Genomic DNA, 26505 nt, shown 5'->3' with positions numbered 1-26505 from the left:
AGGCGTTTAGAGCCATTATTTCCATAGGCATTCAGAGCCATCATTTTCATAGGCTTTTAGAGCCACCATTATTTTCATTTATGACCCAAAGTCATTTCTTTTCCATTTAGAGCCCAAAGCTCTCGACCCAGAGTCATTTTTCATTTATGACCCATAGTCATTTCTTTTTCATTTAAAGCCCAGAGTTCTCGACCTAGAGTCATTTTTCTCATTTATAACCCAGAGTCATTTCTTTTCCATTTAGAGCCCAAAGCTCTCGACCCAAATTCATTTTTCATTTATGACCCAAAGTCATTTTCTTTTCCATTTAGAGCCCGGAGCTTATGACCCAGAGTCGTTTCTCTCATTTATGACCCAGAGTCATTCTTTCCACATAGAGTCTTAAGCTCAAGACCTAGAATTGTTCAATTTTTGTGATTACGACCCCGTATTATGAGCTTACTCTTGTCATGCACTAGGACAAAATCTCTAGTCCTTTTCTTTTAGTTCTTCAGTATAGTTCACTTCGTTCCACTCATTATTCGTATTTTTACTCACATTCCCTACACTTGTGATCTCTACCGAAGAGGGGCATATTTGTAAACCATCCATTTTGTCCTCCTAGCACATGTCCTATTAAGTATTTGTCTAGTACTTTACAACAATTCCTTGGTGCCCCATTACTACTCGTGTAACCTATCTTTTCTAATCACCTTGGGGACTTTGGTTAGGGGATTTATCTAACCTCGTTGTGACTCTTGGCAGCTCTAATTTAGACTTATGCTCACTTAGGCACCACACTGGGCCCACTTAGGCACCATCCTAGGCCTACTTAGGCACCACACTAGGCCCACTTAGGCACCCTAGGCCCCCTTAGGCATCACCCTAGGCACATATAGGCACACTAGGCCCACTTAGATACACTTAGGCCCACTTAGGCACCTTAGGCCCACTTAGGCACCAACTTAGACCCACTTAAGCATACTTGGGCTCATGTAGGCACATTTCAACTTTTTCTAGGCCCATTTAGGTATGACTAGCATGTGCTTGACTTTCTTATTTTATTTATTTACTTATTTATTTATTTATTAGTTTTATTCATTTACTTATTCACTTTTTCGAAAAATTGCATGAGAATTGAGATTTTAGTTTTTTCTAATTGCATGAATTGGTATCTCATATATATTCATATATTTACTTTCCTTTAATTGTAGGAAATTTATTGAGCTTCATATTTTAATTCTCTTAATGTGTTTGATATCTTAGTTTTAATTGCATAATTTTAATTTTAATTTTCAAAATTTTTAACTACATGATTTTTTATTTTCTTTTTTTACTATTTATTTTCTATTTCACAGGGGATGATGAAATATTTTCTCCTAATGGCGTCGTTGAAGTATTTTCATCATACGGGACGACATGAAGCAGAGTCGTGGTTGTGGATTTGTTAAGCTTCCAAATAGTGATATGACAGTGGTAGTAATGAATGCACTAAGTGGAAATTACATGATGAGGGGTTGTGATTTTTTATTTTTTGGAAAGTAGAGAATCAATCAAGAGCATAGTGTCATTTTTCATTTAGAAAGGAAAATTATGATGGTTGATTTTGGCAAGGTAAAGGAGGTGGGTGTAGTGTGTATATAGACAAAAAGGAGGTTGTGTTCAAGCGGGGGGTTGTCTGGTTTTCTTTAGGGAGAGAAGATGATTTGAAAGGAGTGTTTTAGAGAGGAGGTTGCCGTTTTGGATGAGGGAGAGAGAGTTTTACAACGTGAGAAGTTGCTATTTGAAGGGATCGAGAGAGAGAGAATTTTGAGAGCGTGAGAAGGGCTGTTTGAAAGGATTGAGAGAAAGAGTTTTGAGAGTGTGAGAGGGGCTATTTGAAGGGATTGAGAGAGGGAGTTTTATAGAGAGAGAAGACTGCCATTATGGATGAGGGAGAGAGAGTTTTACAGCGTGAGAAGTTGTTTTTTAAAGGGATCGAGAGAGAGAGTTTTAAGATCGTGAGAGGGGTTGTTAGAGAAGATAAAAAAGAAGAGTTTTGAGAGCTTGAGAAAAGCTGTTTGAAGGGATTGAGAGAGAGAGTTTTGAGAGGGTGAGAGGGGTTGTTTAAAAGGATCAAGATATGAAGTTTTACAGAGAGAGGAGATTGTCGTTTTAAATGAGGGAGAGAGAGTTTTACAGCATGAGAAGTTGATGTTTAAAGGGATCAAGAGAGAGAGTTTTGAGAGCATGAGATGGGCTATTAAAGGCGATAAAAAAAAAAGTGTTTTGAGAGCGTGAGAATGGCTGTTTGAAGGGATTGAGAGAAAAATTTGTGAGAGCGTGAGAAGGACTATTTGAAGGAATCGAAAGAGAGTTTTGAGAGTGTGAGAGAGGTTGTTTGAAGGCATCGAGAAAGAAAAGTTTTGAGAGCTTAAGAAGGGTTGTTTGAAGGCATCAATGTAGGGAGTTTTTTTAAACGAAGAGAGGCTGTTGGAAGGAATCGGTAAGAAGAGTTTTTCAGAGTGGAATGGTGCAATTTTGAAGGCATCAGAGGCATCGGTAAGAAGAGCTTTTAAGAGCGGAAGGGAGTCATTTTGAAGGCATCGATAAGAAGAGTTTTTCAGAGCGGATGGGTGCCATTTGAAAGGATCAGTAGAGGAGATTTTTTTAAGGGAGAAGGGACTACTACTGTTGCTATTTGGATGACTGGATTGCAGCTGCTTCTATTTTTCATCATTGGACTGCTCCTGTTTCTATTAAGATCACCGGACTGCTTCCATTTTTCATCACCGGAATGCTGTTGCTTCCATTTTGATCACGGGACTGCTACTTCCATGGATCATCACAATGAGTAGAGAGGAGTGGAAAAAGGTACAACCAAAAAATAAAAAAAATAAAAATAAAGTTATTTTCATCTGAGGACACCAGAGGGATTTTCTCTCATTTTTTGAGAGACCAAGTATCATAGCGACACCACATCTCCACTTTCATCTCTCAAGCAAGCATCGTAGTGGCAGTTGGGAGGCTTCTTTCTTCTTTGGCTTTTTCGGTGAAGATCGATCCAAGTTCCGAAGAACTACTCTGAAAATCTGAAGTTTTGAAAAAAGTAAGATCTGGTAGTCACCAAATGGTTTATTGAATAATTTTGAGTCAAAAGTTCTGTTTTTTTTTTCTTGCCGTTTCGACAATCATTGTGTTCAAATTAGTAGAGTGTTTAAATTTTGAAGCGTTTGGTATATTTTGTCTGGATCAATTTGGATTGGACTTACTTTTTTTTAGGAAAGGTTTGATAATTGCAACGTTTTTTTTTTATGTTGAAATGCTTAATAGTGACTAAAAACTGAAGAGCACTAGAGTTTGCATTGAAAATTGTGGTCCCTGCTAATTGACAAAGCTGACAAGCTGCCTTGTGGGGTGATTCGACTCATGGTAGCTTAGCTTTAAAGGCGTATCAACAAAATTTATACCTTGAATACTATTACTAAAGTAGCCAAGCTACTATAGCATAGTGGTTCTAGGATCGTTCACTGGGAAGGGTTTTCGCAAACACAAGTGATATTCAAATTAGGAAAATAGGTGATTTTCTTATGGATGTTAGCTTTAAAAGAAGATGCAAATGTTTTAGAAAGATTTAAACTAATCTAAGCTAACATTAAAGACTAAAATGAAAGGGTGTAAAAACAAGTTTCTCAAAGATAGGATAGCTATGCTCTGGCTCTTATGCAAATTGGAAATCTCAGGATAGGCTCCTCGCGTTGGGGTTGCAACTATGGTGATGCTTGCTTCCCGAACCGGTATGGATTTAGCAAATCAAGTTTTAATCCTTTAAAATGGCAAAACAGATGGTAGTGAATTTCATCAATGGTTATTCACCTTAGACTTCTTTTGAATGGCTCGTAAGAGATAACTAATGGTCTAAAGCCAAAAGCTTACCAAATATTGGCAACTCAAAGTCATTCCAGGTGATAAACTCACCTTTCAATGGCCATTGAAATTGGTTCTAACGGATTAATGCAAAACTTGGACTTGAAAACCTCACCTTCCAATAGCTCGTAGGAGATAACTAATGGATAGAAATCCAAAAGCTTATCAAGTATTGGCCGTTAGAAGTTGTCCAAAGGAAATAAAAACCAAACTTTGCATTAATGAACCTTTAATGAAAAACGACTACCTTACCTTCCGGGTGCGAGAAATTTCCATGGGATTGCATCCAAGCCATAACAAAACATCCATACTTTGAGAAATTAAAAGTTTTAGCCAATCATCCTTTGAGGAAAAAACCCTCAGAGGCTGTTTGGCTACTAAGAAATTAGAAACGGGAGAAGAACAGGAGAAGAGAGAAAAAACATAGCAAGGCTCTGTATATTCTATATATTGATCGATATATTACAATGGATGCAAGGGAATATATATAGAGAAGTTTTTCCAACCTTCCTAGCTAAGAAATCTTATGATTGGTGGATTACAAGGAGAAGAATGAAAATTTATACAAAAATATCTAAAAGAAAAGATCTCGTGTGGAGTGGGCAGAAACAGGGGAAAATTCGCACGTTGGAGTTCCAATTTCGCACCTTGGTTTGAGGTGTGCGAAATTCCCACACTTTGGACTGAGGAATTTCGCACCTTGATTTCCATCGTGCGAAATTATCCCTCAGCTTGATGCAGTTGTCTTCCAAAGGCCATATCTTCCTCATTTCAGCTCCAAATCGTACACGGTTTGAGCGTTGGATTCTTGACTTCCTGAGCTTTGAAATGGTATATATCATGTAGAAAATGGACTTCGGGAAGTGCTCCAAAAGTGCCAAAGAATACTGCAGCTGCTGTCCTCTATTTTCCTCTTTGCTTCTTTTTGCTTCTCTTTGCTTCTCTTTGCTTTTCTCCTTTTGTTGGCTTTCTTTGATGTAGCTAAAAGCTTGATTTAACTTGTCCAAGTATCTTCTCCATCATTTGGCATGCTTGAATTGATTCATAAGCTGATATAAACATGTAAACTTGCCACAAAATGGTTAAAACCAATTACTAAGGACCTTAATGAATTAATTGGGTTAAATGAATATGATTACTACGCAAAGGTGCTTAAAACCATTATAATTAGGTCTACAAAATAGCACTTTTTGGTAGTAATCACACCCCCCAACCGACTCATTGCTAGTCCCTTAGCAATGGAGGAGATAAAAACTAAGTAACCTATAATAATATACATAAAAGGGATCATGCAAATCACTCCAAAAAATGATATGAGTGGTATGATGGACATCCATGGATCAAACTCTCACATGGCACATGAAAGAAATAAAACTCAAACTTCAATAGGAGCTATCAAATAATTTTGTCTAGTCACAATTCATAAAGAGTAGGCATTATGCAAATTTAAGCTTCAAAATAATTTCCACTCCCAAAGGTCCAATCCTTACTCTTCCACAAAAATCTATGTGTTATTTATTAGTTTCCGGATAGTATGTCAAACTAATCTCTCCCCTCAACCTAGTTCTTTTCAAAGCTTAGCAAACTAATCAACCTCCAATAGGCTAAGAACGCACCTCTTTTCTTTCACAATTTTTTTCATGTAGGAGTGCAAAGCTTAAAGGCATTCTTTTCTAAATTTTCCATGTAACGGGGGTCCATCGATGACTCCCAACCAATCAAGGTTTAGGGCATCAAGCTTTAAGGATTTTTCAACCACTAACTCCTCGGATTTCATCCCGGACTTTTGAGAATGAATTTTAATACCCAAGCACCTACAATATGTTAAACTCCACCTATTCATCCATATAACGAGCATTGAGGTCGGTGACTCCCAACCAATTAAGGCTTAGGGCACCAGGTTTTAAAGATTTTCACCATATACCCCTTAGACCTTGCTCGGGTTTCAAGGCAAGCAAACATTTTTCTTTTTCTTTCTTTTTCCAAAGGCTCATTGGCCTTTTACAAGGTGTCCCAACACTATTAAATGAGGTCAAAGGTACCAAGTCTAAAATTTTTCTAAGTCAAGAGGGAAATAGTTCTTCATCTTATAATCGGAACCTATTGTGTTTAGTGTGTGGATAGCTTAAAGTGGAAGAAATAAGGTTGAAATCAATAGGAGTTCAATAATTCATCAACTTTAATAAACATAATACAAACTCTAAGTTTCAAGTAAAAAGACAAAAATTTAATTTCTCCCATTTCATTTTGAAATTTTTTCCTTAATAACCATGGAGAGTAGAATAAAAACTTAAAAAAATTTTAAAATTAAGCAAAAAGCAACTAAATTACCAAAATAACTTAGCATTAATAACAATACTTCCTTCCTCAACTCTCCTCCCAACCAAGCTGAACATTGTCCTCAATGTGACAAAAGCGATTGAAAAATAGGGAGGAAGTGGTACCTCCTGGGTGACATGGAGTCTGAGTCATGTAGGAGAAACCACATGTTTCAAAGAAAACATAAGAGTTAGTGAGAAGAGGAAATAGAAAAATGCCAAGTTTAAACAAAAATGATGTCTATATATGATGTATCATCAGTAATACATCCAATCGCAGAATATAAGACATCAAAACATGGAATTATGTATACTAATATAATAAGTAAATACAAAAAAATAAAGAGATGATCAAGTAATAGAAGGGTCCTGTGGAGATATGGTGGCCTTCTGAATGGGTTGGGTCAGGACATTGACCTCTGCTCTGGTAATCTCCTTAAGTGGCATAGTCTCCTCTACTGGAGCTCTCAGTTGGAGCTATGAGCTTTGATGGTTTTAGGAGGTAAGAAATGGAATGAGAGGCTTGGTGTGTGATCCCAGGGTGCATGGGGGTGTTCTCTCCTCTAATGCATGTTCTTAAGGCTTCAAATAGAGAGGGAGGAGCGGAATTTGGATGGTCACACGTTTAAAAACTCTTTTTGGAAGTCAAAATGGCTTTTAGGAATGAAAAACAGAGTCTTGGGTGTTTAAAAATGGGTTTAAAAGATAGTTGGTCATTTTCGCACTTTAAAAAAAAATTTCGCACCTTGGAAAGGTTTTTTTCGCACTTTGGATTTCAAGGTGCGAAATTTTCGCACCTTTGCGTAGTCTGTCTTCTAATGGCCATAACTTCTTCGTTTCAAATCCAAATCATGTAACGTTTGAGGCTATGGATTTCTGACTTCCTAATATTTAAAATGATATATGGTATACATAATTTGAGCTCCAATAAGTGCTCCAAAAACGTATCTAACAGTAGCAAAATTTGGTGCGGCTGCAACATTTCTTTCAGGTTTGCAAAGTCGTCTTCAAACAGCCATAACTTCTTTGTTTCAAATCCAAATCATGTACCGTTTAAAGCACTGGATTCCTGACTTCCTAAGTTTTAAAACAACATATCATATGCATAATTTGAGCTCCAGGAAGTGCTTCAAAATTGTGTCCAACACTAGCAAAAATTTTCGCACCTTAAAATGAGAATTTCGCACCTTGAATTGCATCGTGCGAAATTTCCATACTTTGGACTGAGGAATTCGCACCTTGTTTTGCACGGTGTGAAAATGGGCTTGAGGTGTGCGAAATGGCACTCGTGTGCCAGGAGGTGGTTTCGCACGGTGCGAAATTTTTCGCACCTTGGATTGAGGTGTGCGAAATTGATGCACCTTGAACTGAGATTTTCGCACCTTGAAATGAATTTCGCACCTTGAATAGTGGTGTGCGAAATTTTTGCACCTTGTTTCGCACGGTGCGAAAATGGGCTTGAGGTGTGCGAAATGGCACTCGTGTGCCAGGAGAGTGTTTCGCACAGTGCGAAAATTTTCGCACCTTGGATTGAGGTGTGCGAAATTCCCGCTCAGCTCGGTCCAGTTTTCTTGTAATAACCATAACTTTTTCGTTTCAACTCCGATTTGGACACCGTTTGAAGATTTGGATTCATGACTTCCCGAGATTCGAAACAGTATATAGTATGTATAAAATGGACTAGAGGAAGTGCTCCAAAATATGTCCCAAAGTGGCAATAGAACCAATGGCCAGAATTCTCTCCTTTCTTCCTTTTCTTTCATCATAACTTCGATTTTTGCAAGCATCATACCTGCATGAACACTTCAAAACTCATCTTAAAAATATATTAAAACTAAATTAAAGCTAAGAATTTAAACTAAAACATGCATAGAATTTAAATGAAGCTTATAGCATGTACCCACAAAAAAGAAGATGAACTATTTAGCTCATCCTTACTCACACACCCACTTCATGCTGAATTCCCCCTGGATCCCAAACAAAATTGGCATCCTTCCCATTTGGTCCAAGGGAATTCGTTTCTCTTCTCTTCCCTAGAGCAGTGGATGCTTTAAAGGGTTCAGGTAACCCTTTATCATCTTGAACCTTATGATTTTCAATGGAAGGTTGGTCCATAGAGTTGTCATAGCAATCCCCCACCAAAGTGTCGATCTTCAACACTTTCCTTGATCTTTTTGCATTGGTTCCTTGAAGGTTATGGTGGGGTTGAGGAGGAAGCTTCCTGTTCCCCCTTGCTATGTCGAGATTGGTGAGCTTCTCAATGGAGTCTTGAACTTTTTCTATCCTTAGTGATAGATCATTATAAACGCCCTCCATTCTTACATTTATTGAACTCTCCATATTATCAATCTTTTCATTAAGATGAGAGTTGATCTTTTGTTGCTCACCTACAAAGTCCTCCATGACTTTGCTTATCTTCAAAATGGCTTGCTCCAATGAAGATGTACTCATTGATGGTTGAGGTTGAGGTTGGGTTGTAAGGTTGGGATGATTATTCCAATTTGAGGTGTAGGAGCTTTGGTAACCGTACATGTCTCTCATAGTTGGAATGGTAGGGCACTCCCCTACTGTATGCTCATATGAATCATCTCCATTCAAAGCATACTTACTACCCCATTGGCTTTGTTGAACTTGCCTTTTCCCTAATTCAATCCGATCCCTCATGGATAGGTATGCGAATTTGTCCTTCTCATGATCATAATGAGAGCTTTGATCTTCATGTGGAATTTCCATTTCTAAAAAAAATGATATTCAACTAAGGCTCTTTTCTTCAACTTGTACCAGGGTTCCCTCTTGGTCTCGAATCCAACAAGGAATGCACAAATTGAAATTAAAACAAAAATAAAAGAAAAGAGAATAAATAAAAATTTAACTAAATAAAAACTAAACTAAAAAAAAATTATAAGAAAACTCACCAAACTTGTGATGAAGATCACAAGTTACCCTTAATGGTTGCTTCACTGTGCTTGTGGCACCTTCCCCGGCAACGACGCCATTTGATTCGACTCATGGTAGCTTAGCTTTAAAGGCGTATCAACAAAATTTATACCTTGAATACTATTACTAAAGTAGCCAAGCTACTATAACATAGTGGTTCTAGGATCGTTCACTGGGAAGGGTTTTCGCAAACACAAGTGATATTCAAATTAGGAAAATAGGTGATTTTCTTATGGATGTTAGCTTTAAAAGAAGATGCAAATGTTTTAGAAAGATTTAAACTAATCTAAGCTAACATTAAAGACTAAAATGAAAGGGTGTAAAAACAAGTTTCTCAAAGATAGGATAGCTATGCTCTGGCTCTTATGCAAATTGGAAATCTCAGGATAGGCTCCTCGCGTTGGGGTTGCAACTATGGTGATGCTTGCTTCCCGAACCGGTATGGATTTAGCAAATCAAGTTTTAATCCTTTAAAATGGCAAAACAGATGGTAGTGAATTTCATCAATGGTTATTCACCTTAGACTTCCTTTGAATGGCTCGTAAGAGATAACTAATGGTCTAAAGCCAAAAGCTTACCAAATATTGGCAACTCAAAGTCATTCCAGGTGATAAACTCACCTTTCAATGGCCATTGAAATTGGTTCTAACGGATTAATGCAAAACTTGGACTTGAAAACCTCACCTTCCAATAGCTCGTAGGAGATAACTAATGGATAGAAATCCAAAAGCTTATCAAGTATTGGCCGTTGGAAGTTGTCCAAAGGAAATAAAAACCAAACTTTGCATTAATGAACCTTTAATGAAAAACGACTACCTTACCTTCCGGGTGAGAGAAATTTCCATGGGATTGCATCCAAGCCATCACATAACATCCATACTTTGAGAAACTAAAAGTTTTAGCCAATCATCCTTTGAGGAAAAAACCCTCAGAGGCTGTTTGGCTACTAAGAAATTAGAAACGGGAGAAGAACAGGAGAAGAGAGAAAAAACAGAGCAAGGCTCTGTATATTCTATATATTGATCGATATATTACAATGGATGCAAGGGAATATATATAGAGAAGTTTTTCCAACCTTCCTAGCTAAGAAATCTTATGATTGGTGGATTACAAGGAGAAGAATGGAAATTTATACAAAAATATCTAAAAGAAAAGATCTCGTGTGGAGTCGGCAGAAACAGGGAAAAATTCGCACGTTAGAGTTCCAATTTCGCACCTTGGTTTGAGGTGTGCGAAATTCCCACACTTTGGACTGAGGAATTTCGCACCTTGATTTCCATCGTGCGAAATTATCCCTCAGCTTGATGCAGTTGTCTTCCGAAAGCCATATCTTCCTCATTTCAGCTCCAAATCATACACGGTTTGAAGCGTTGGATTCTTGACTTCCTGAGCTTTGAAATGGTATATATCATGTAGAAAATGGACTTCGGTAAGTGCTCCAAAAGTGCCAAAGAAGACTGCAGCTGTTGTCCTCTGTTTTCCTCTTTGCTTCTTTTTGCTTCTCTTTGCTTCTCTTTTCTTTTCTCCTTTTGTTGGCTTTCTTTGATGTAGCTAAAAGCTTGATTTAACTTGTCCAAGTATCTTCTCCATCATTTGGCATGCTTGAATTGATTCATAAGCTGATATAAACATGTAAACTTGCCACAAAATGGTTAAAACCAATTACTAAGGACCTTAATGAATTAATTGGGTTAAATGAATATGATTACTACGAAAGGTGCTTAAAACCATTATAATTAGGTCTACAAAATAGCACTTTTTGGTAGTAATCATGGGGCCTTGTCATAGCTTGATGAACCTTTTGGAGAAAAAAAGCAAGGCTTTTTTATTTAAATCTCTTATCATAAATGACATCATCCAAGACTAGTTCAGCAGGATCCCAAAATTCTTTAGAGAAAATGCTGAAGAGCTTGGCCTCAAAATCATGGTTTCAACCTTCCCCCAGTCCATCGAATCAATGCCTGTTGGTTTTTTGGTTTACAAGTTCACCTACCTCTGGTGTCTCTAGACAATCTGATGATGTAAATACAGAAAATAGTAATGTGATCTTTGAAAATATTCCTGAAAATGGTGATTTAAGTGGTGACGTGGTTTGGGTAATTCTTGATGATAATGGAAAAATTAGGATTTTTAAGTGTTTGGATAATTTTTTTTATGATAATTTAAAAGTTAAAATTTTGATTAGTATTATTTTTGCTCTCAATTGGGAAATTCATAATTTCATTTAGTTTAGTTTTAATTTATCTTTTAGTTTAGATGTTATTAAAATTCTAGTTTATTAGTGCAATTGATTCCATGCTACTATTTTCATATCCAAAGGTTGTTAATTTTAATTCATGATTGATCCTTTTAGTTCATTAGTTCTAGAATTTAAGTTGGTTAATTTATTTCATTTTGTGTTGATATATTCATATTAAAAAAATTGTTAACCCTAGTTTTCATTGATATTATTAGTTTATGCGTTTGTTTTCTTTTATTTAATTGATTAGTTTAGTCAACTGTATCTTGTTAGATTTATGATTTAAAATTGTCAATATTAGTTGATATGCGTTGTTAGTTTTATTTTAAAAGTCAAATAATATTAGCGCTTGATTGATTCTATCTTGAGTTTAAATGTTTTTTTTTAAATTCCAGTGCTTGTAAGATCTAAAAGGTTTTTTTGTTTATCACTTTGGTCATCCTCCATCAAATTAAATTTCTAGAGGCCATTGGAAAATCACGAAGATTGACCTCTACCTTTACCATTTTTGTTGATTACTAAAAAAAAAAAAAATTACTTTGTGATTTCATTTTCTTTTATTTTGTTTGGTATTTTGTCTCTTATGTTTTGTTGTTTTCAAATTAATTACTTTTATTTCAAAATCAAATGCTTTTCTCAAAAGATACCTTTGAAAATTTGTGATAAAACTAATTAATTTAGAGTCTTTAGAATCAAAATCTCATTTTCTTTAAAAATACGCAACCATTTTTTTGATTGGTTCACATTGTTATCGGTTTTCAATGAAAATTTTGGTTTTGAACAAAACACAAATCAAAGATTGTGATTCCAAATAAATGGGATGATTCTAGGCTAAATTTTTTGTATGCCAATTAGGGAATTGGTGAAACCCCTACATAAGAAAAATTTTCAAAACTCTTCCTTGCTACTAGTTTTCACTCAGCCACTAACCCTTTAGACTTAAAATTCATTTTAGAAACTATAGAATATTTTGAAAAATTTTCCAAAACTTGTATGGCTTTTCTAATTTCTTTAACTTGAATTTAAAGTTTTTTTTTAGTTAGAAAGCCATTCTAGAATAGAAGATATAAATGAGTCTTTTAGGAGGCTCCATTTTCACCTAGTTCTGGACACCCGAAATCATTTTGCAAAAATAAAATTTCATAAATTTTTTTAAATTTGATTCAATATTTTTTCTCAATTATAAGTTTCATTAAATTGATAATAGACATATAAAATAGTAAAAAAAATATGACTTTTTGAGGGAGATATGTTTTTTCAAATTCGTATCTACTTCACACGATGAATTCTAGACATCTAATTCGCTTGAGTGTTTTAAAAACATTTTTGAGTACTATCCAACCCTGGATTCATTTTTTGTGATATAGACACTTTGACCTATGTGTGTGATTTTTTGTATGATTTTATGTGATCATTTATTATTTTTTAGAAATTCATTTATGCATGTCAATTTTTCTTATCTTATCTAGACTTTGTAGAGCCTTTAGGTGTCTTTGCTGCAATGTGTCCTTTGAATGAGAGTTTGGCCTTTGTTAGCTGTATATATCTATACATACCATAATTTGGTTGTTTCCTTAGGGATAATACCTTCCTAATTTAGGACTCTCAACTATATATATAAACAAGTATTATTCATCTAATAAACACAAGGAATTGAGAATTACCTTGATTCGGTTACATGGTATCAGAGCCACGTTTGGTTCAAGGGAATTTTCTGGGTTTTGGGTTTTGTTCCTAACAATCTGGAACAGTAACCTGTTACGTTTTTTTTGGTCTGGATTGCGTCACCACCGACCCAGGGAGGAGCGCATTCTTGTTTCCGGAGCGTGGGAGTGCTTGAGGCCGCCGTTTCTTCACCTATTTGACGTCCCGACGTTTCCCATCTCTCGATCTGACCTTCCAACGTTTCTCATCCGGTGTTCGATCAACTGTCGAGGGATCGTAAAGATTCATCGACGACTGCGGAATCGTTGTCGCCTTCTTCACAGATCCTGCCACCCTCTCACGCTTTCTCTTCGCCCCGTTCTCCGTCAACGCGGTCTTCACCTCGGCCGGAACCCTAAGCCCCCCCACCGAAAACTCAGCACGGCGCCTTTCCTCATCGGCAGCACCGTGTTCGCGCTCAAATCCACGCCAGAAAACAAACAGTCGCCGTCGTTCGAGATCATTGAAAGCCCCGACCTTCCCGTCTTAGCTTCAGTGCCGATCGTTTGTGGCTGAGGGACTCCTGCTGCAGCCTCTCGGGCCCGACACACGAATTTCAGGGTGAGAAAGAAAGGGAGCCAAGGGTTTGACGCACGCTTTTGACCCTTTGACTCTTTTGACACCTTGTAAGAGAGGTATTTGTCTATTTCTTCTTGCAGTGGTAAATTGCAATTTCTGGTCTGGCTGATTGCTTTAAAGATTAAATTTTATTGTCATGGAAGAGAGTAAGAATTCTATTGCTGATATAGTGCCTATTGTGTCAAAAATAACTGAACACAAATTAAATGGGTCTAATTATATTGAATGGAGCAAGACTATCAAAATTTATTTGAGAAGTGTTGCTAAGGATGACCACTTGACTGAGGAACCTCCTAATGATCACACTAGAAAACTTTGGATGCAAGATGATGCACGGTTATTTCTGCAGATGAAAAACTCTATTAATAGTGATATCGTTGGTCTGTTGAGTCATTGTGAATTTGTTAAAGAGCTAATGGATTATCTTGATTTTCTGTACTCTGGAAAAGGAAATGTATCTCGGATGTATGATGTATGGAATGCCTTTCATTGTCCTGAGAAGGGAGCTAAATCCCTCACTGCATATTTTATGGACTTCAAGAAGGTATATGAGGAATTGAATGCACTTATGCCTTTCAGTCCGGATGTTAGAGTACAACAGGCTCAACGGGAACAGATGGCTGTTATGAGTTTCTTATCCGGTCTCCCATCTGAGTTTGAGACTGCAAAATCTCAGATTCTTTCTGGTTCTGACATTGGTTCCCTTCAGGAAGTTTTCAGTAGAGTTCTACGAACTGAGAATGTCTCATCTTCTCAGCACACCAATGTTCTTGTTGCAAAAGGAGAAAATGCAGAAAATGCAAGAAGGGTGACTAACAGGGGCGGAAACAGGGCATTTGAAAATCGTGGCAATGATTCGAGTACAATTGTGTGTTTTTACTACCATGAGGCTGGCCATACCAAGAAGAACTGCAGGAAATTGCAAAATCGAAATCGGAGAATTCAAACTGCCAATGTTGCTACATCTGATACTACTACATTTTCAGACTCCTCAAACAAGATCGTCACAATGACAGCAGAAGAGTTTTCTAAATATTCACAGTATCAAGACGCACTGAAAGCATCTACTCCTGTTAGTGCTCTGGCAGAGTCAGGTAAAACATGTCTTGTCTCCTCCTCAAACAAATGGTATCAGAGCCGATCCCCGACCCCGGTGTGGGGGTTTGTTTGGCTCCGTAAGGGGTGTCTGTCTGTTTGGCCCCGTAATCCCATGGGACACAACGAAAACGTTGTGTCTGCATGGGGGGGTATTTGTGATGTCCCACATTGGATAGGGGAGCAAGTTCCTGGCACTATATATGTAAAGACTCCTCTTAACCAAGTAGACGCGTTTTAAAGCCGTGAGGGCCCCCTTGGACCCAAAGCGGACAATATCTACATGGTTGGGTGCGGGTCATTACAAATGTTGAGAGAGAGAGAGAGAGAGAGAGAAGAAAAACCTTATTCTCATTCATTGTATTTCTACTTACAATTGAGAGAGAGATATATATATACAAGGCTAGGAGTCCTAACTACCATACATGTGACCTATATTAACAAGGAAAGATAGTATACTATACATACATTATATTCAACACTCCCCCTCAAGCTGGAGCATATACGTCATATGCACCAAGCTTGTTACAAATATATTTAATCCTAGGACCTCTGAGAGATTTAGTGAAGATGTCTGCTAGTTGATCATTTGAATTGACAAAACTTGTAGCAACACATCCTGATGCGATCTTCTCTCTAATGAAATGACAGTCAACTTCAATATGCTTGGTCCTTTCATGAAAGACTAGATTGGATGCAATATGTAATGCGGCCTGGTTATCACAGATGAGTTTCATCTGTTCATCCTTTCCAAATCTAAACTCCTGAAGAAGATGTCTCAACCATATGAGTTCACATGTTTCCAAAGCCATAGCTCGATACTCGGCTTCAGCGCTAGATCTGGCCACTACATCTTGTTTCTTACTCTTCCAAGATATTAGATTACCTCCAATAAAAACACAGTACCCTGAAGTGGAACATCTATCTGTGGGTGAGCCAGCCCAATCTGCATCTGTGTAACCAACAACTTGAGTATGACCTCTGTTCTCGTACAATACACCTTGGCCTGGTGTACTTTTGATATATCGAAGAATACGGATTACGGCATCCCAATGGCTATCACATGGTGACTGTAGGAATTGACTAACAACACTCACAGGAAAGGAAATATCTGGACGAGTAATGGTGAGATAGTTCAATTTACCTACGAGCCGTCGATATCTCCCGGGGTCTCCTAAAGGCTCCCCCTGTCCTGGTACAAGTTTGACATTCGGATCCATAGGTGTGTCTACCGGTTTACAGTCTAACATACCGGTTTCTTCTAGGATGTCTAAAGCATACTTCCTTTGGGAAAGGACCACACCAGAACTGGATTGAGCTATCTCAATTCCCAAGAAATACTTGAGTTTCCCCAAGTCTTTGGTCTGAAAGTGGGTAAAAAGATGTTGCTTTAGTTTCTGAATACCATCCTGATCACTGCCTGTAATGACGATGTCGTCCACATAAACAACCAGATAAATACACTGCCCCAAGGAGTTATGATGATAAAAAACTGAATGGTCTGCTGTACTGCGAAGCATGCCAAACTCTTGAACAACAGAACTAAAACGGCTAAACCATGCTCGAGGAGATTGTTTCAAGCCATATAGAGAACGGCGTAACCTGCACACTAAACCAGACTCCCCCTGAGCAACAAAACCAGGAGGTTGCTCCATATAAACTTCCTCGGCAAGATCACCATGAAGGAAGACATTTTTAATATCCAACTGATAAAGAGGCCAAGAACACATAGCAGCCATGGAGAGAAGCAAGCGGACAGAAGCAATCTTGGCAACAGGGGAGAATGTGTCACCATAATCAGAACCATAAACTTGAGTATAGCCTTTAGCAACTAAGCGGGCCTTAAGGCGATCAACCTGACCATCAGGACCAACCTTAACTGCATAGACCCAACGACAACCAACTGTAGATTTACCAGAGGGTAAAACAACAAGATCCCAAGTGCCATTAGAGTGCAGAGCAGTCATTTCATCCACCATTGCCTGTCGCCAGCCTGGATGGGAAAGAGCTTCTTTCAGGTGCCACAGATCATATGACAGGTAATCATAAAACCTTCTCTACCTTCAGAACACATTCTGCTCCTCCTGTTACTGTTGCTGATGGTTCTACCTATGAGATTAAAGGGTCTGGGACTGTGAAACCAACATCTTCTATTACGTTATCTTCTGTGTTAAACTTACCCAATTTGGCCTTTAACCTAATCTCTGTCAGTAAACTTACCAAAAATCTGAATTGTAGTGTCTCATTTTTCCCTGATCATTGTGTGTTTCAGGATCTTATGACGAAACGGACATTTGGTAAAGGACATGTATCTGATGGGCTCTATATTCTTGACGAGTGGGTACCTCGACCAGTTGCGTGTGTCAGTACTGCCTCTCCTGTTGAAGCTCATTGTCGGTTAGGACATCCTTCTCTACCGGTGTTGAAGAAATTATGTCCTCAGTTTGATACTTTACCTTCATTAGATTGTGAGTCGTGTCATTTTGCGAAGCATCATCGTAGTTCTTTAGGCCCACGGCTTAATAAACGGGCTGAGTCTTTGTTTGAGCTAGTACATTCTGATGTTTGGGGTCCATGTCCTGTTACTTCTCAAACTGGGTTTCGATATTTTGTTACCTTTGTGGATGATTTTTCTCGAATGACTTGGATTTATTTTATGAAGAATCGTTCAGAAGTATTTTCTCATTTTTGTGCCTTCTCTGCTGAGATTAAAACCCAATATGATGTGTCTGTGAAAATATTAAGAAGCGATAATGGAAAAGAATATGTGTCTAACTCATTTCAGAATTACATGAGTCACAATGGGATTCTTCATCAAACATCTTGTGTTGATACTCCTTCTCAGAATGGGGTTGCCGAAAGAAAGAACAGGCATTTACTTGAGACAGCTCGTGCCCTCATGTTCCAGATGAAGGTTCCGAAACAGTTTTGGGCTGATGCAGTTTCCACAGCTTGCTTTCTGATCAACCGTATGCCCACTGTTGTGCTTAAAGGTGATATTCCGTACAAAGCAATACATCCATAGAAATCACTTTTTCCACTGGCCCCAAGAATTTTTGGATGTACATGCTATGTTAGAGATACAAGGCCTTTTGTTACTAAACTTGATCCTAAGGCGTTACAGTGTGTTTTCTTGGGGTACTCAAGACTGCAAAAGGGCTATAGATGTTTCTCGCCTAATCTCAATAAGTATCTAGTATCAACGGATGTTGTGTTTTCAGAAGACACATCATTTTTCTCTTCACCCACAAGTTCTGCAAGTGAGGAGGATGAAGAATGGCTTGTGTATCAAGTGGTTAATTCAAGACCAACTGTTAGGCAATCAAGTGTGGTCGATTCTGATGCATCTCTTGCTCATTCGAGTCCTGTTGTTAATATTCCTCCTGCTCCAGCCAAACCACCAATTGTTCAGGTGTACTCTCGGCGCCCAGTGACAACCGATACATGTCCTGCACCAGCTCCTTCGTCATCTGATCCTTCCAGTGATCTCGACCTTCCTATTAGCCTTCGGAAAGGTAAACGACACTGCAAATCTATCTATTCCATTGCTAACTTTGTGTCTTATGATCACCTGTCATCTTCCTCCAATGTCCTTGTAGCCTCTATAGATTCTATTTCAGTACCTAAAACTGTTACAGAGGCCCTGAATCATCCTGGTTGGAAGAATGCAATGCTTGAAGAAATCTATGCATTGGAGGATAATCATACATGGCAACTTGTCAATTTGCCTCAAGGAAAGAAAGTTGTTGGCTGCAAGTGGGTCTTTGCGGTAAAAGTTCATCCTGATGGCTCTGTGGCACGATTGAAAGCCAGGCTTGTAGCTAGAGGATATGCTCAGACATATGGAGTAGACTATTTTGATACTTTCTCTCCAGTTGCCAAACTCAATTCAGTTCGACTATTTATTTCTATTGCTGCTTCCCAACAGTGGATGATACATCAGTTAGACATCAAGAATGCCTTTCTTCATGGTGATCTAGAGGAAGAGGTCTATCTGGAGCAACCTCCTGGGTTTGTTGCTCAGGGGGAGTATGGGAAGGTTTGTCGTCTGAAAAAAGCTCTCTATGGATTGAATCAGAGTCCCCGTGCTTGGTTTGGAAAATTCAGTAAGGAGATTCAAGCATTTGGCATGAACAAGAGCGAGAAAGATCACTCCGTTTTCTACAAGAAATCAGCTGCTGGTATCATACTTCTTGTGGTCTATGTCGATGATATAGTTATTACAGGAAATGATCATGCAGGAATCTCTGATCTTAAGACATTCATGCATTCCAAGTTTCATACAAAGGACTTGGGTGAACTGAAGTATTTCCTGGGAATAGAAGTATCAAGGAGCAAGAAAGGGATGTTCTTATCACAAAGGAAGTATGTGCTTGATCTGCTGAAAGAGACCGGTAAGATAGAAGCAAAGCCATGTACTACCCCGATGGTTCCTAATGTACAACTTATGCCAGATGATGGAGATCCCTTCTACAACCCTGAAAGGTATCGGAGAGTGGTTGGGAAGCTGAATTATCTCACCGTGACGCGACCAGATATTGCATATGCAGTAAGTGTTGTTAGTCAGTTCACATCTGCACCTACAATAAAGCATTGGGCGGCTTTAGAGCAGATTTTGTGCTATCTAAAGAAGGCTCCTGGTCTAGGTATACTATATAGTAGTCAGGGACACACTCGCATCGAGTGTTTTTCTGATGCGAATTGGGCAGGTTCTAAGTTTGATAGAAGATCCACTACAGGTTATTGTGTGTTCTTTGGCGGGAATCTAGTGGCTTGGAAAAGTAAGAAGCAGAGTGTTGTATCCCGTTCGAGTGCAGAATCTGAGTACAGGGCCATGGCACAGGCTACTTGTGAAATCATATGGATACATCAACTCTTATGTGAAGTGGGAATGAAGTGCACAATGCCAGCAAAGCTTTGGTGTGACAATCAAGCCACTCTTCATATTGCTGCGAACCCAGTCTATCATGAAAGAACCAAACACATTGAAGTCGATTGTCACTTCATTCGTGAAAAGATTGAGGAAAATCTAGTCTCTACTGGCTATGTGAAGACTGGAGAGCAACTTGGGGATATTTTTACAAAAGCTCTAAATGGAACTCGAGTTGAGTACTTTTGTAACAAGCTGGGCATGATCAACATCTATGCTCCAGCTTGAGGGGGAGTGTTAGCTGTATATATCTATACATACCATAATTTGGTTGTTTCCTTAGGGATAATACCTTCCTAATTTAGGACTCTCAACTGTATATATAAACAAGTATTATTCATCTAATAAACACAAGGAATTGAGAATTACCTTGATTCGGTTACAACCTTCAGTATGTTGATCTAGATGTGTAGGAATTGTTTCTTGAATTTTTTTCATAATTAAATTCCACTCTAAGCCATTTTTTAGGAATTGTTTTTTTGTTGCTCCCTTTTCTAGTTGCATGCTGATGATCTTGTACATTGCTTGAATTGGTTATTTATTTTTGAAGTCATTTGACTTACCTTGGCTCAATTTTGGCTTTGGTACTGTGTATTAGACATAATAAATATGTTATATGATATATAATTGTCCTAAGCACTCTAGCCTTTTTTGAGGAATCTCATAAATTATGCAAGTATCCAGGTATGCTCTCTATCACTTACTTTTCGAAATTTTATGAACATGCATGTCATTGTGAATTTCATTTATGCTTAATGTGATCCTTAGGTGCTTAGATGTATACTTGATTCGCTATGATTAAATACATGTTGTGTGCTATATTTCTATACTAACTCTAATGTTTTATGATAGCTCTTGAGAAGCAGTTCAAGTACGCATCCTAACTCTCATTTATTGTGATTTGACCTTGTTTGGCATGCTATTTTTTGAAATCACCTTAGTCTACCTAGGTACCTTCAATTAATCAATTAATTGCCACATTTCCATCAATTATCCTAGTTGCCATAGATTAATTCACCAAGTGGGTGGAAGCTGCATCATATGCGAGGTTGACATCTGCTAGAGTCACCAATTTCATCATATCACACATCATTTGTCGCTATGGGGTGCCACATGAGTTGATTTTAGACATAAGGGTACACTTTCGAGCTGAGGTTGACACTTTGTTGCAGAAATATGGCATCTAACATCATAGATCTTTTGCGTACAGGCCACAGACTAATGGGATAGTAGAGGCTATAAATAAAAACATTAAGAAGATTTTGAGAAAGATGGTTGAAACCTCTCGAGATTGGTCAGAGAAACTCCCTTTAGCATTGTGGGTAAAACCTTTAGAACACATTATTGTTCCAAAACCTTTTATTACTTCTGAAGAACAGGATTTTATAACCGAACTCAGTATAGATATACCGAAACCATCTTCCTACTTCAGCGATGACGCATTATTTTGGGACAACCTGGACGGTGAAAGTTATCATAATCTACAAAATACAATGGAAGGATGATGTTAGCAATGACAACATTGAAGCAGTAAATGCGTCTTCAACTACAAAAGTTCAATGTAGCAGTACAAGTTCAAAAGTAGTAAAGGCATCTACAAACCACGTATTATGCATGTGATAAAAAGAGAAGAGAAGGACAAGAGAAAGAGACAAGAAGGAAGAGAAGGAAGTGATAAACGGATGAATAAACAAAAGTCAAAAGTCTCAAAAGACTTTTACCATCTTTGTATTTATTTTATACCAAACCTCTGAACACTATAAATATTTTCCTACCGTCCAACCACTTGAATTTAATTCTCAACTGTCACTTGTAAATGCTTTACCTATAAATTAGCGGTAGTAAAAGAAAAGAAGTGTGCTTGAGAAAGTGTGTCCGAAGGTGTGTGCAACATTGTGTAAAGTTGTCTGTGAAAGAAAGTTGTATCTTCAGCCTTGTACATTTATCAACAATCAATAAGAAAGTAAGAATTTTCTGTTAAATTTTTGCCTTCATTTAGAATTTAGTTTATTATGTATTTTTCTTACCCTTAGGGGGGTAAAACAGGTAAAAAGGTAAAGTAAGGAAATGAAAATTATTTGAATTATTTTTAAGTTTTCTATACTAGTTAATATATGTAATATACATGGATCCTTTTTATATAATGTTCTCATCAACATAAAATAAAATAAAAATCGGGTTATTTAGAAAATTTTGGGTGTAAAATCATGTTTTTAAACTAGAGTCTTTAGTCTTAACCCTTGACCTGAAACCCGTTTTTGCCGGAAAATTGGCATGTTAGGGAGACTTTGTCTAGTCCATGGTTTTAAAAACCGGACCGGACCGGCCGGTCCGACCGGTTGGACCGCCGACCGATCACGGTTCCGGTTCGGTCCAGTCACTAGACCGGAAGAAGACCAAACCGGGATTGGACCGCCTGAACCGGACGAACCGGCCGGTTCAATGAATTTAATTTTTTTTTTTTTTAAAGCATTAAACGACGTCGTTTTTTGGTGATTATATAAGCAAAATTTAACCCAGCAGCCTCCAACCCTTCCTCCTCAGCCCGCCGTCAGCTGCGACACCCACAACAAGAAGAGTTCCCCGGCAGCCGCGACGCCCACGGCAACCGCGACGGCAGCCGCGACCCCCACAGCAGCCCCGCTGCAGCTCACAACGCCGACAGGGCCACAGCAGCACCGCCGGAGCCTCGCGACGCCCACAGCAGCCCGCCGACAGCCCACCTGCTCCTCGTCATTCTCGGTTTGTTTTCGAGTTCCAACTTCCAACAGTGCACTTTCCATTATACAAGGGATTTTAATATTATAATGGTTTGGAATTTGAGGGATTTTAATATTTTATATGGTTTGTAATTGATTTATATTTTCTGATAATCACTTTGAGGAATTTTTTATAATCACTTTGAGGAATTTTTTATTTTTTAGTTAGAGAACTTTGAGAAATTCAAATTATTAATTGTATTGATGGAATGATAGGAATTTTTTTTTATTTAGTTAGAGAACTTTGAGAAATTCAAATTATTAATTGTATTGATGGAATGATGGATATTAAAATTAAACAATTTATGGACCACCTTATGAATTTTGACATGCTGTTAATGAATTTTGACAATTTCTTCTAAAAGAATTTTTTATTAATTAGTATTATCAAAAATATTTTTCTAATTTATATCTAAATATTCATTTTTTATTTATCAAAATGTTATTTTTCTTTTACAAAAAATGATACTAATAAAAACACACAAGTTAAAAAATGCATCTATTAAGATTCAAAATCACCACAAGCCCACTAGCTTTGAATTCTTTCCCCAATTAATAAAAAAATAAAAAATACACACATGCACATGTAGTTCAAGAATTCTCGGTTTGTTTCCATTATATAACAATTTGTGCATTATGATATTAGATTGCAACTCAATCATAGATTCATGTGCCTAAAATATGATAATGATTTGATGTTTGATTATCTAAGGAATCATAGGTGAAAAAGTGTATTTTTTACTATCATTAATATGTGATATGTGATTGTAAATTGTTGATGACTTGATTATAAATCATTAAATTGTTGATGACCTTCATTCTCTAAATTGATGTGGGATTTTTGTTTTTAATTTGATAGGGAAATAAAAAAAAATGGCATCAAACTTGACTCCATCCTCTGGTCAAGATTCAACTACCCATTCTCAATCAAGTAGAAGTAAGACCGATCCTGCATGGGAGCATGTTTCTGAAGAAAGATATGGAAATGGAAGGAGAGCTCTTATTTGTTTGTATTGTAAAAAGATTACAAAAGGTGGAGGTATTCATAGAATGAAACTACATCTTGCTGGAGTGAAAGGAGATATTGGTCCATGTAAATCGGTTCCACCTGATGTCAGATTTCGCATGGAAAATTCTTTGCAAGAGTTTGTGAATGCTAAGAAAGCAACCAAAGAAGCAGATGAATATAGAAATCCTTATGGTCCTAATGTGTCACAATTTGAAGGGGATATGGCAGAAGGTGAAGAAGAGGTTCAAGAAATGCAAAGTCCTATGGCAGCTAGTAGTGGAAAAAGGAAAAAATCAACAGTGGATAAGTATTTTGCACCAAGAAATACACAAGGAGCTCAACCTTCCATGAGGAGTGTGCTAGCTGGGAAAGAAGCTACTTGGAGAGCGGATATGGCGGTTGGGAGATTCTTTTATGATGCATGCATTCCTACTAATGCTGTGAATTCCTTCTACTTCAAGCCAATGTTGGATGCTATATCTGCAATTGGTCCTGGATATAAGGGTCCAAATTACTATCAGTTGCGGATTAATCTTTTAAAGGATGCTAAGAAGGAAGTTCAGTTACTTGTGGACTCTTATCGTGCAATTTGGGCAAAAGTTGGGTGTACAATAATGGGTGATGGTTGGACAGATAACAGACAAAGAACACTCATCAACTTCCTTGTATATTGTCCTGAAGGAATATCGTTTGTGAAATCTGTTGATGCTTCGGACATTGTCAAGGATGCAACTAATTTGTTTCAGTTATTTGATGAGGTGATTGAATGGGTGGGTCCACTCAATGTAGTTCATGTAGTGACTGATAATGCAGCAAATTATGTGGCCGCGGGGAGATTGATTTCTCAGAAGCATAAACACATTAATTGGTCACCTTGTGCAGCTCATTGTCTTAATTTGATCTTTAAGGATATTGGTAAGATGGACCATGTTGCTGAACTTGTAAGACGTGCATCAAAGGTGACAATTTTTGTGTATAATCATGTTGCTTTGTTAAGTTGGTTGAGAAAAAGGGAAGGATGGACAGAGATTCTGCGACCTGGTGCAACTCGCTTTGCTACTACTTTCATTGCACTCAAGAGTCTTCATGATCACAAACATGATTTGCAAGCTTTGGTGACTAGTAAGTTCTTTGTGGACTCTAGATATTCAAAGGATTATAAAAGCCAAGTTGCAGTTTCCATCATCTTGGATAATAGATTTTGGAATGATTGTTTGATTGTTGTGAATCTTATGTCTCCACTAATGCGTTTATTGCGTATTGTTGATTGTGATGAGAGGCCTTCGATGGGATATGTGTATGAAGGCATGTATAGGGTTCGTTTGGGCATTAAGAAATTGTTTAACTACAGCGAAAGACTATACAAGCCTTATACAGAGATCATAAAGCAACGTTGGGATCAACAACTAAAGAAAAGCATTCATTCAGCAGCTTATTGGTTGAATCCATGTTTCCAATATGATCAGGAAAACTTTTGTAATAAGCCAAATGTTATTGGAGGTGTTATGGATGTTATTGATCAAAAAGTTTTGAAAGGCAAGATTGAAACAATGAATGAAATGAGGTTATTTCGTGATCGATTGGGAAGTTTTGGGAGAGACCTTGCTTATTCTTCACGTGAAGTACTTCAACCTGGTAAAATATTATTTTCATTTATTAGTGTGTTTGTTCTTTTTTATTAGTTACCTACTTACTATTTAATATTTTAAACTTGCTAATGTGTTTTATTTTTTTCTTATTTTTAATGTGAAATGGTAACTAGATGAATGGTGGAGGCTACATGGATATAGTGCACCACATTTACAAAAGTTGGCCATTCAAATATTGAGCCAAACCGCATCGTCTTCTGGATGTGAGAGGAATTGGAGTGTCTTTGAACGTATACATACCAAAAGAAGGAATAGATTGGAACATCAAAGGCTTAATGATCTTGTATACGTTCATTACAATTTGCGGCTAAAAAATCGGTATAAAATTATAAATGCTTTCTTAGTTGTTTTGAATTCAAATTCTTCTATTCACAATTATGAATAATTATATGTTTTTCTTTTTTAGGTTTTATAACAAGAAAAGAATCTATGATCCCATTGACTATGCATGCATTGATGAGACCGATTTTTGGGTAGTTGATGACGATCAGCCAGCAGAGCTAGATGTTGAAGAATTGGAAAATCTTCTATATGAAGAAGGGTCAATTCCAATAAATGAAGTGGAAGGTTCAAGTTCTCACATTGGTTAGTAAAATATTTAAACTTATAAAAATTCAATAATTATATTTTTTTCTTCAAAAATGATTTCTTGTTGATATATATTCAATATTTTTGTAGATGATGAGGATGGTGGTGACATGGCTAGAGAAGGGCTTGATGTGGAGAATTTTGGTTTTCCAAATGCTCATTTTCAATCTCCATATTCCAATTTCCCAAATGAATGAAGACATGAATTTTATATTTATTAGTATGCAAAAATCTTCATGAATATTCAAACATTGACATGTTATGTTTTTATTTTGAGTAATTATTTAAGTGTTGTGGACCTATGGTTGACATTTGTATTATTTGGTATGGACAATGTGTTAAGTTAACAACTCTTTGATAATTTGGTTATTATAGGATAGTAATGGTTTGATTATTTGATAAATATTGAGTTTATTGACATTATGAATGTATAACATCTTATATTGTGTTATAAATATCATATATGATAATTGATGACTTCTACAGGTAAAAAATTTTGTGACAAAACTCAAGTTACTCAATAAACAAAGTAGATGCTGTCAAAATTTACATATAATTTATTAATTTGTTAATTTTTTATATTATATAAAATAATAAAATATATATTTATGACGTCACCGGTTCGATAGCGGTTCGACCGGCGGTCCGATCAGTGAACCGTGAACCGGTAACTTTTCCGGTTCAATGACCGGTCCGGTTTTTAAAACATTGGTCTAGTCAGAAGGGGCCTATTACTTTGACACGAAGTGATGTTTTAAAATTTTTGAATTTTATTACCTGAATTTTTTAGATATCCGATTTCAAAAACTTAAC

The 26505-nt window shown here is 37.3% G+C and overlaps 1 protein-coding gene across 1 annotated transcript; it reads left to right on the top strand.

The window, feature by feature from the left end:
- The first annotated feature begins 23319 nt into the window (after positions 1-23319).
- On the top strand, positions 23320-25694 carry LOC104881574 (uncharacterized). The gene is made up of 3 exons (XM_059742701.1): positions 23320-25090; positions 25218-25422; positions 25511-25694. The coding sequence occupies exons 1-3, from the start codon at positions 23320-23322 to the stop codon at positions 25692-25694; spliced, it is 2160 nt and encodes a 719-aa protein (XP_059598684.1).
- The last annotated feature ends 811 nt before the right edge of the window (positions 25695-26505 follow it).

Source organism: Vitis vinifera, chromosome 14 (genome assembly GCF_030704535.1).
Source record: "Vitis vinifera cultivar Pinot Noir 40024 chromosome 14, ASM3070453v1".
NCBI classification, from domain to species: Eukaryota; Viridiplantae; Streptophyta; class Magnoliopsida; order Vitales; family Vitaceae; genus Vitis; species Vitis vinifera.
The sequence above is the reverse complement of the archived record's forward strand: the minus strand, read 5'-3'. Positions and strand labels throughout refer to the sequence as shown.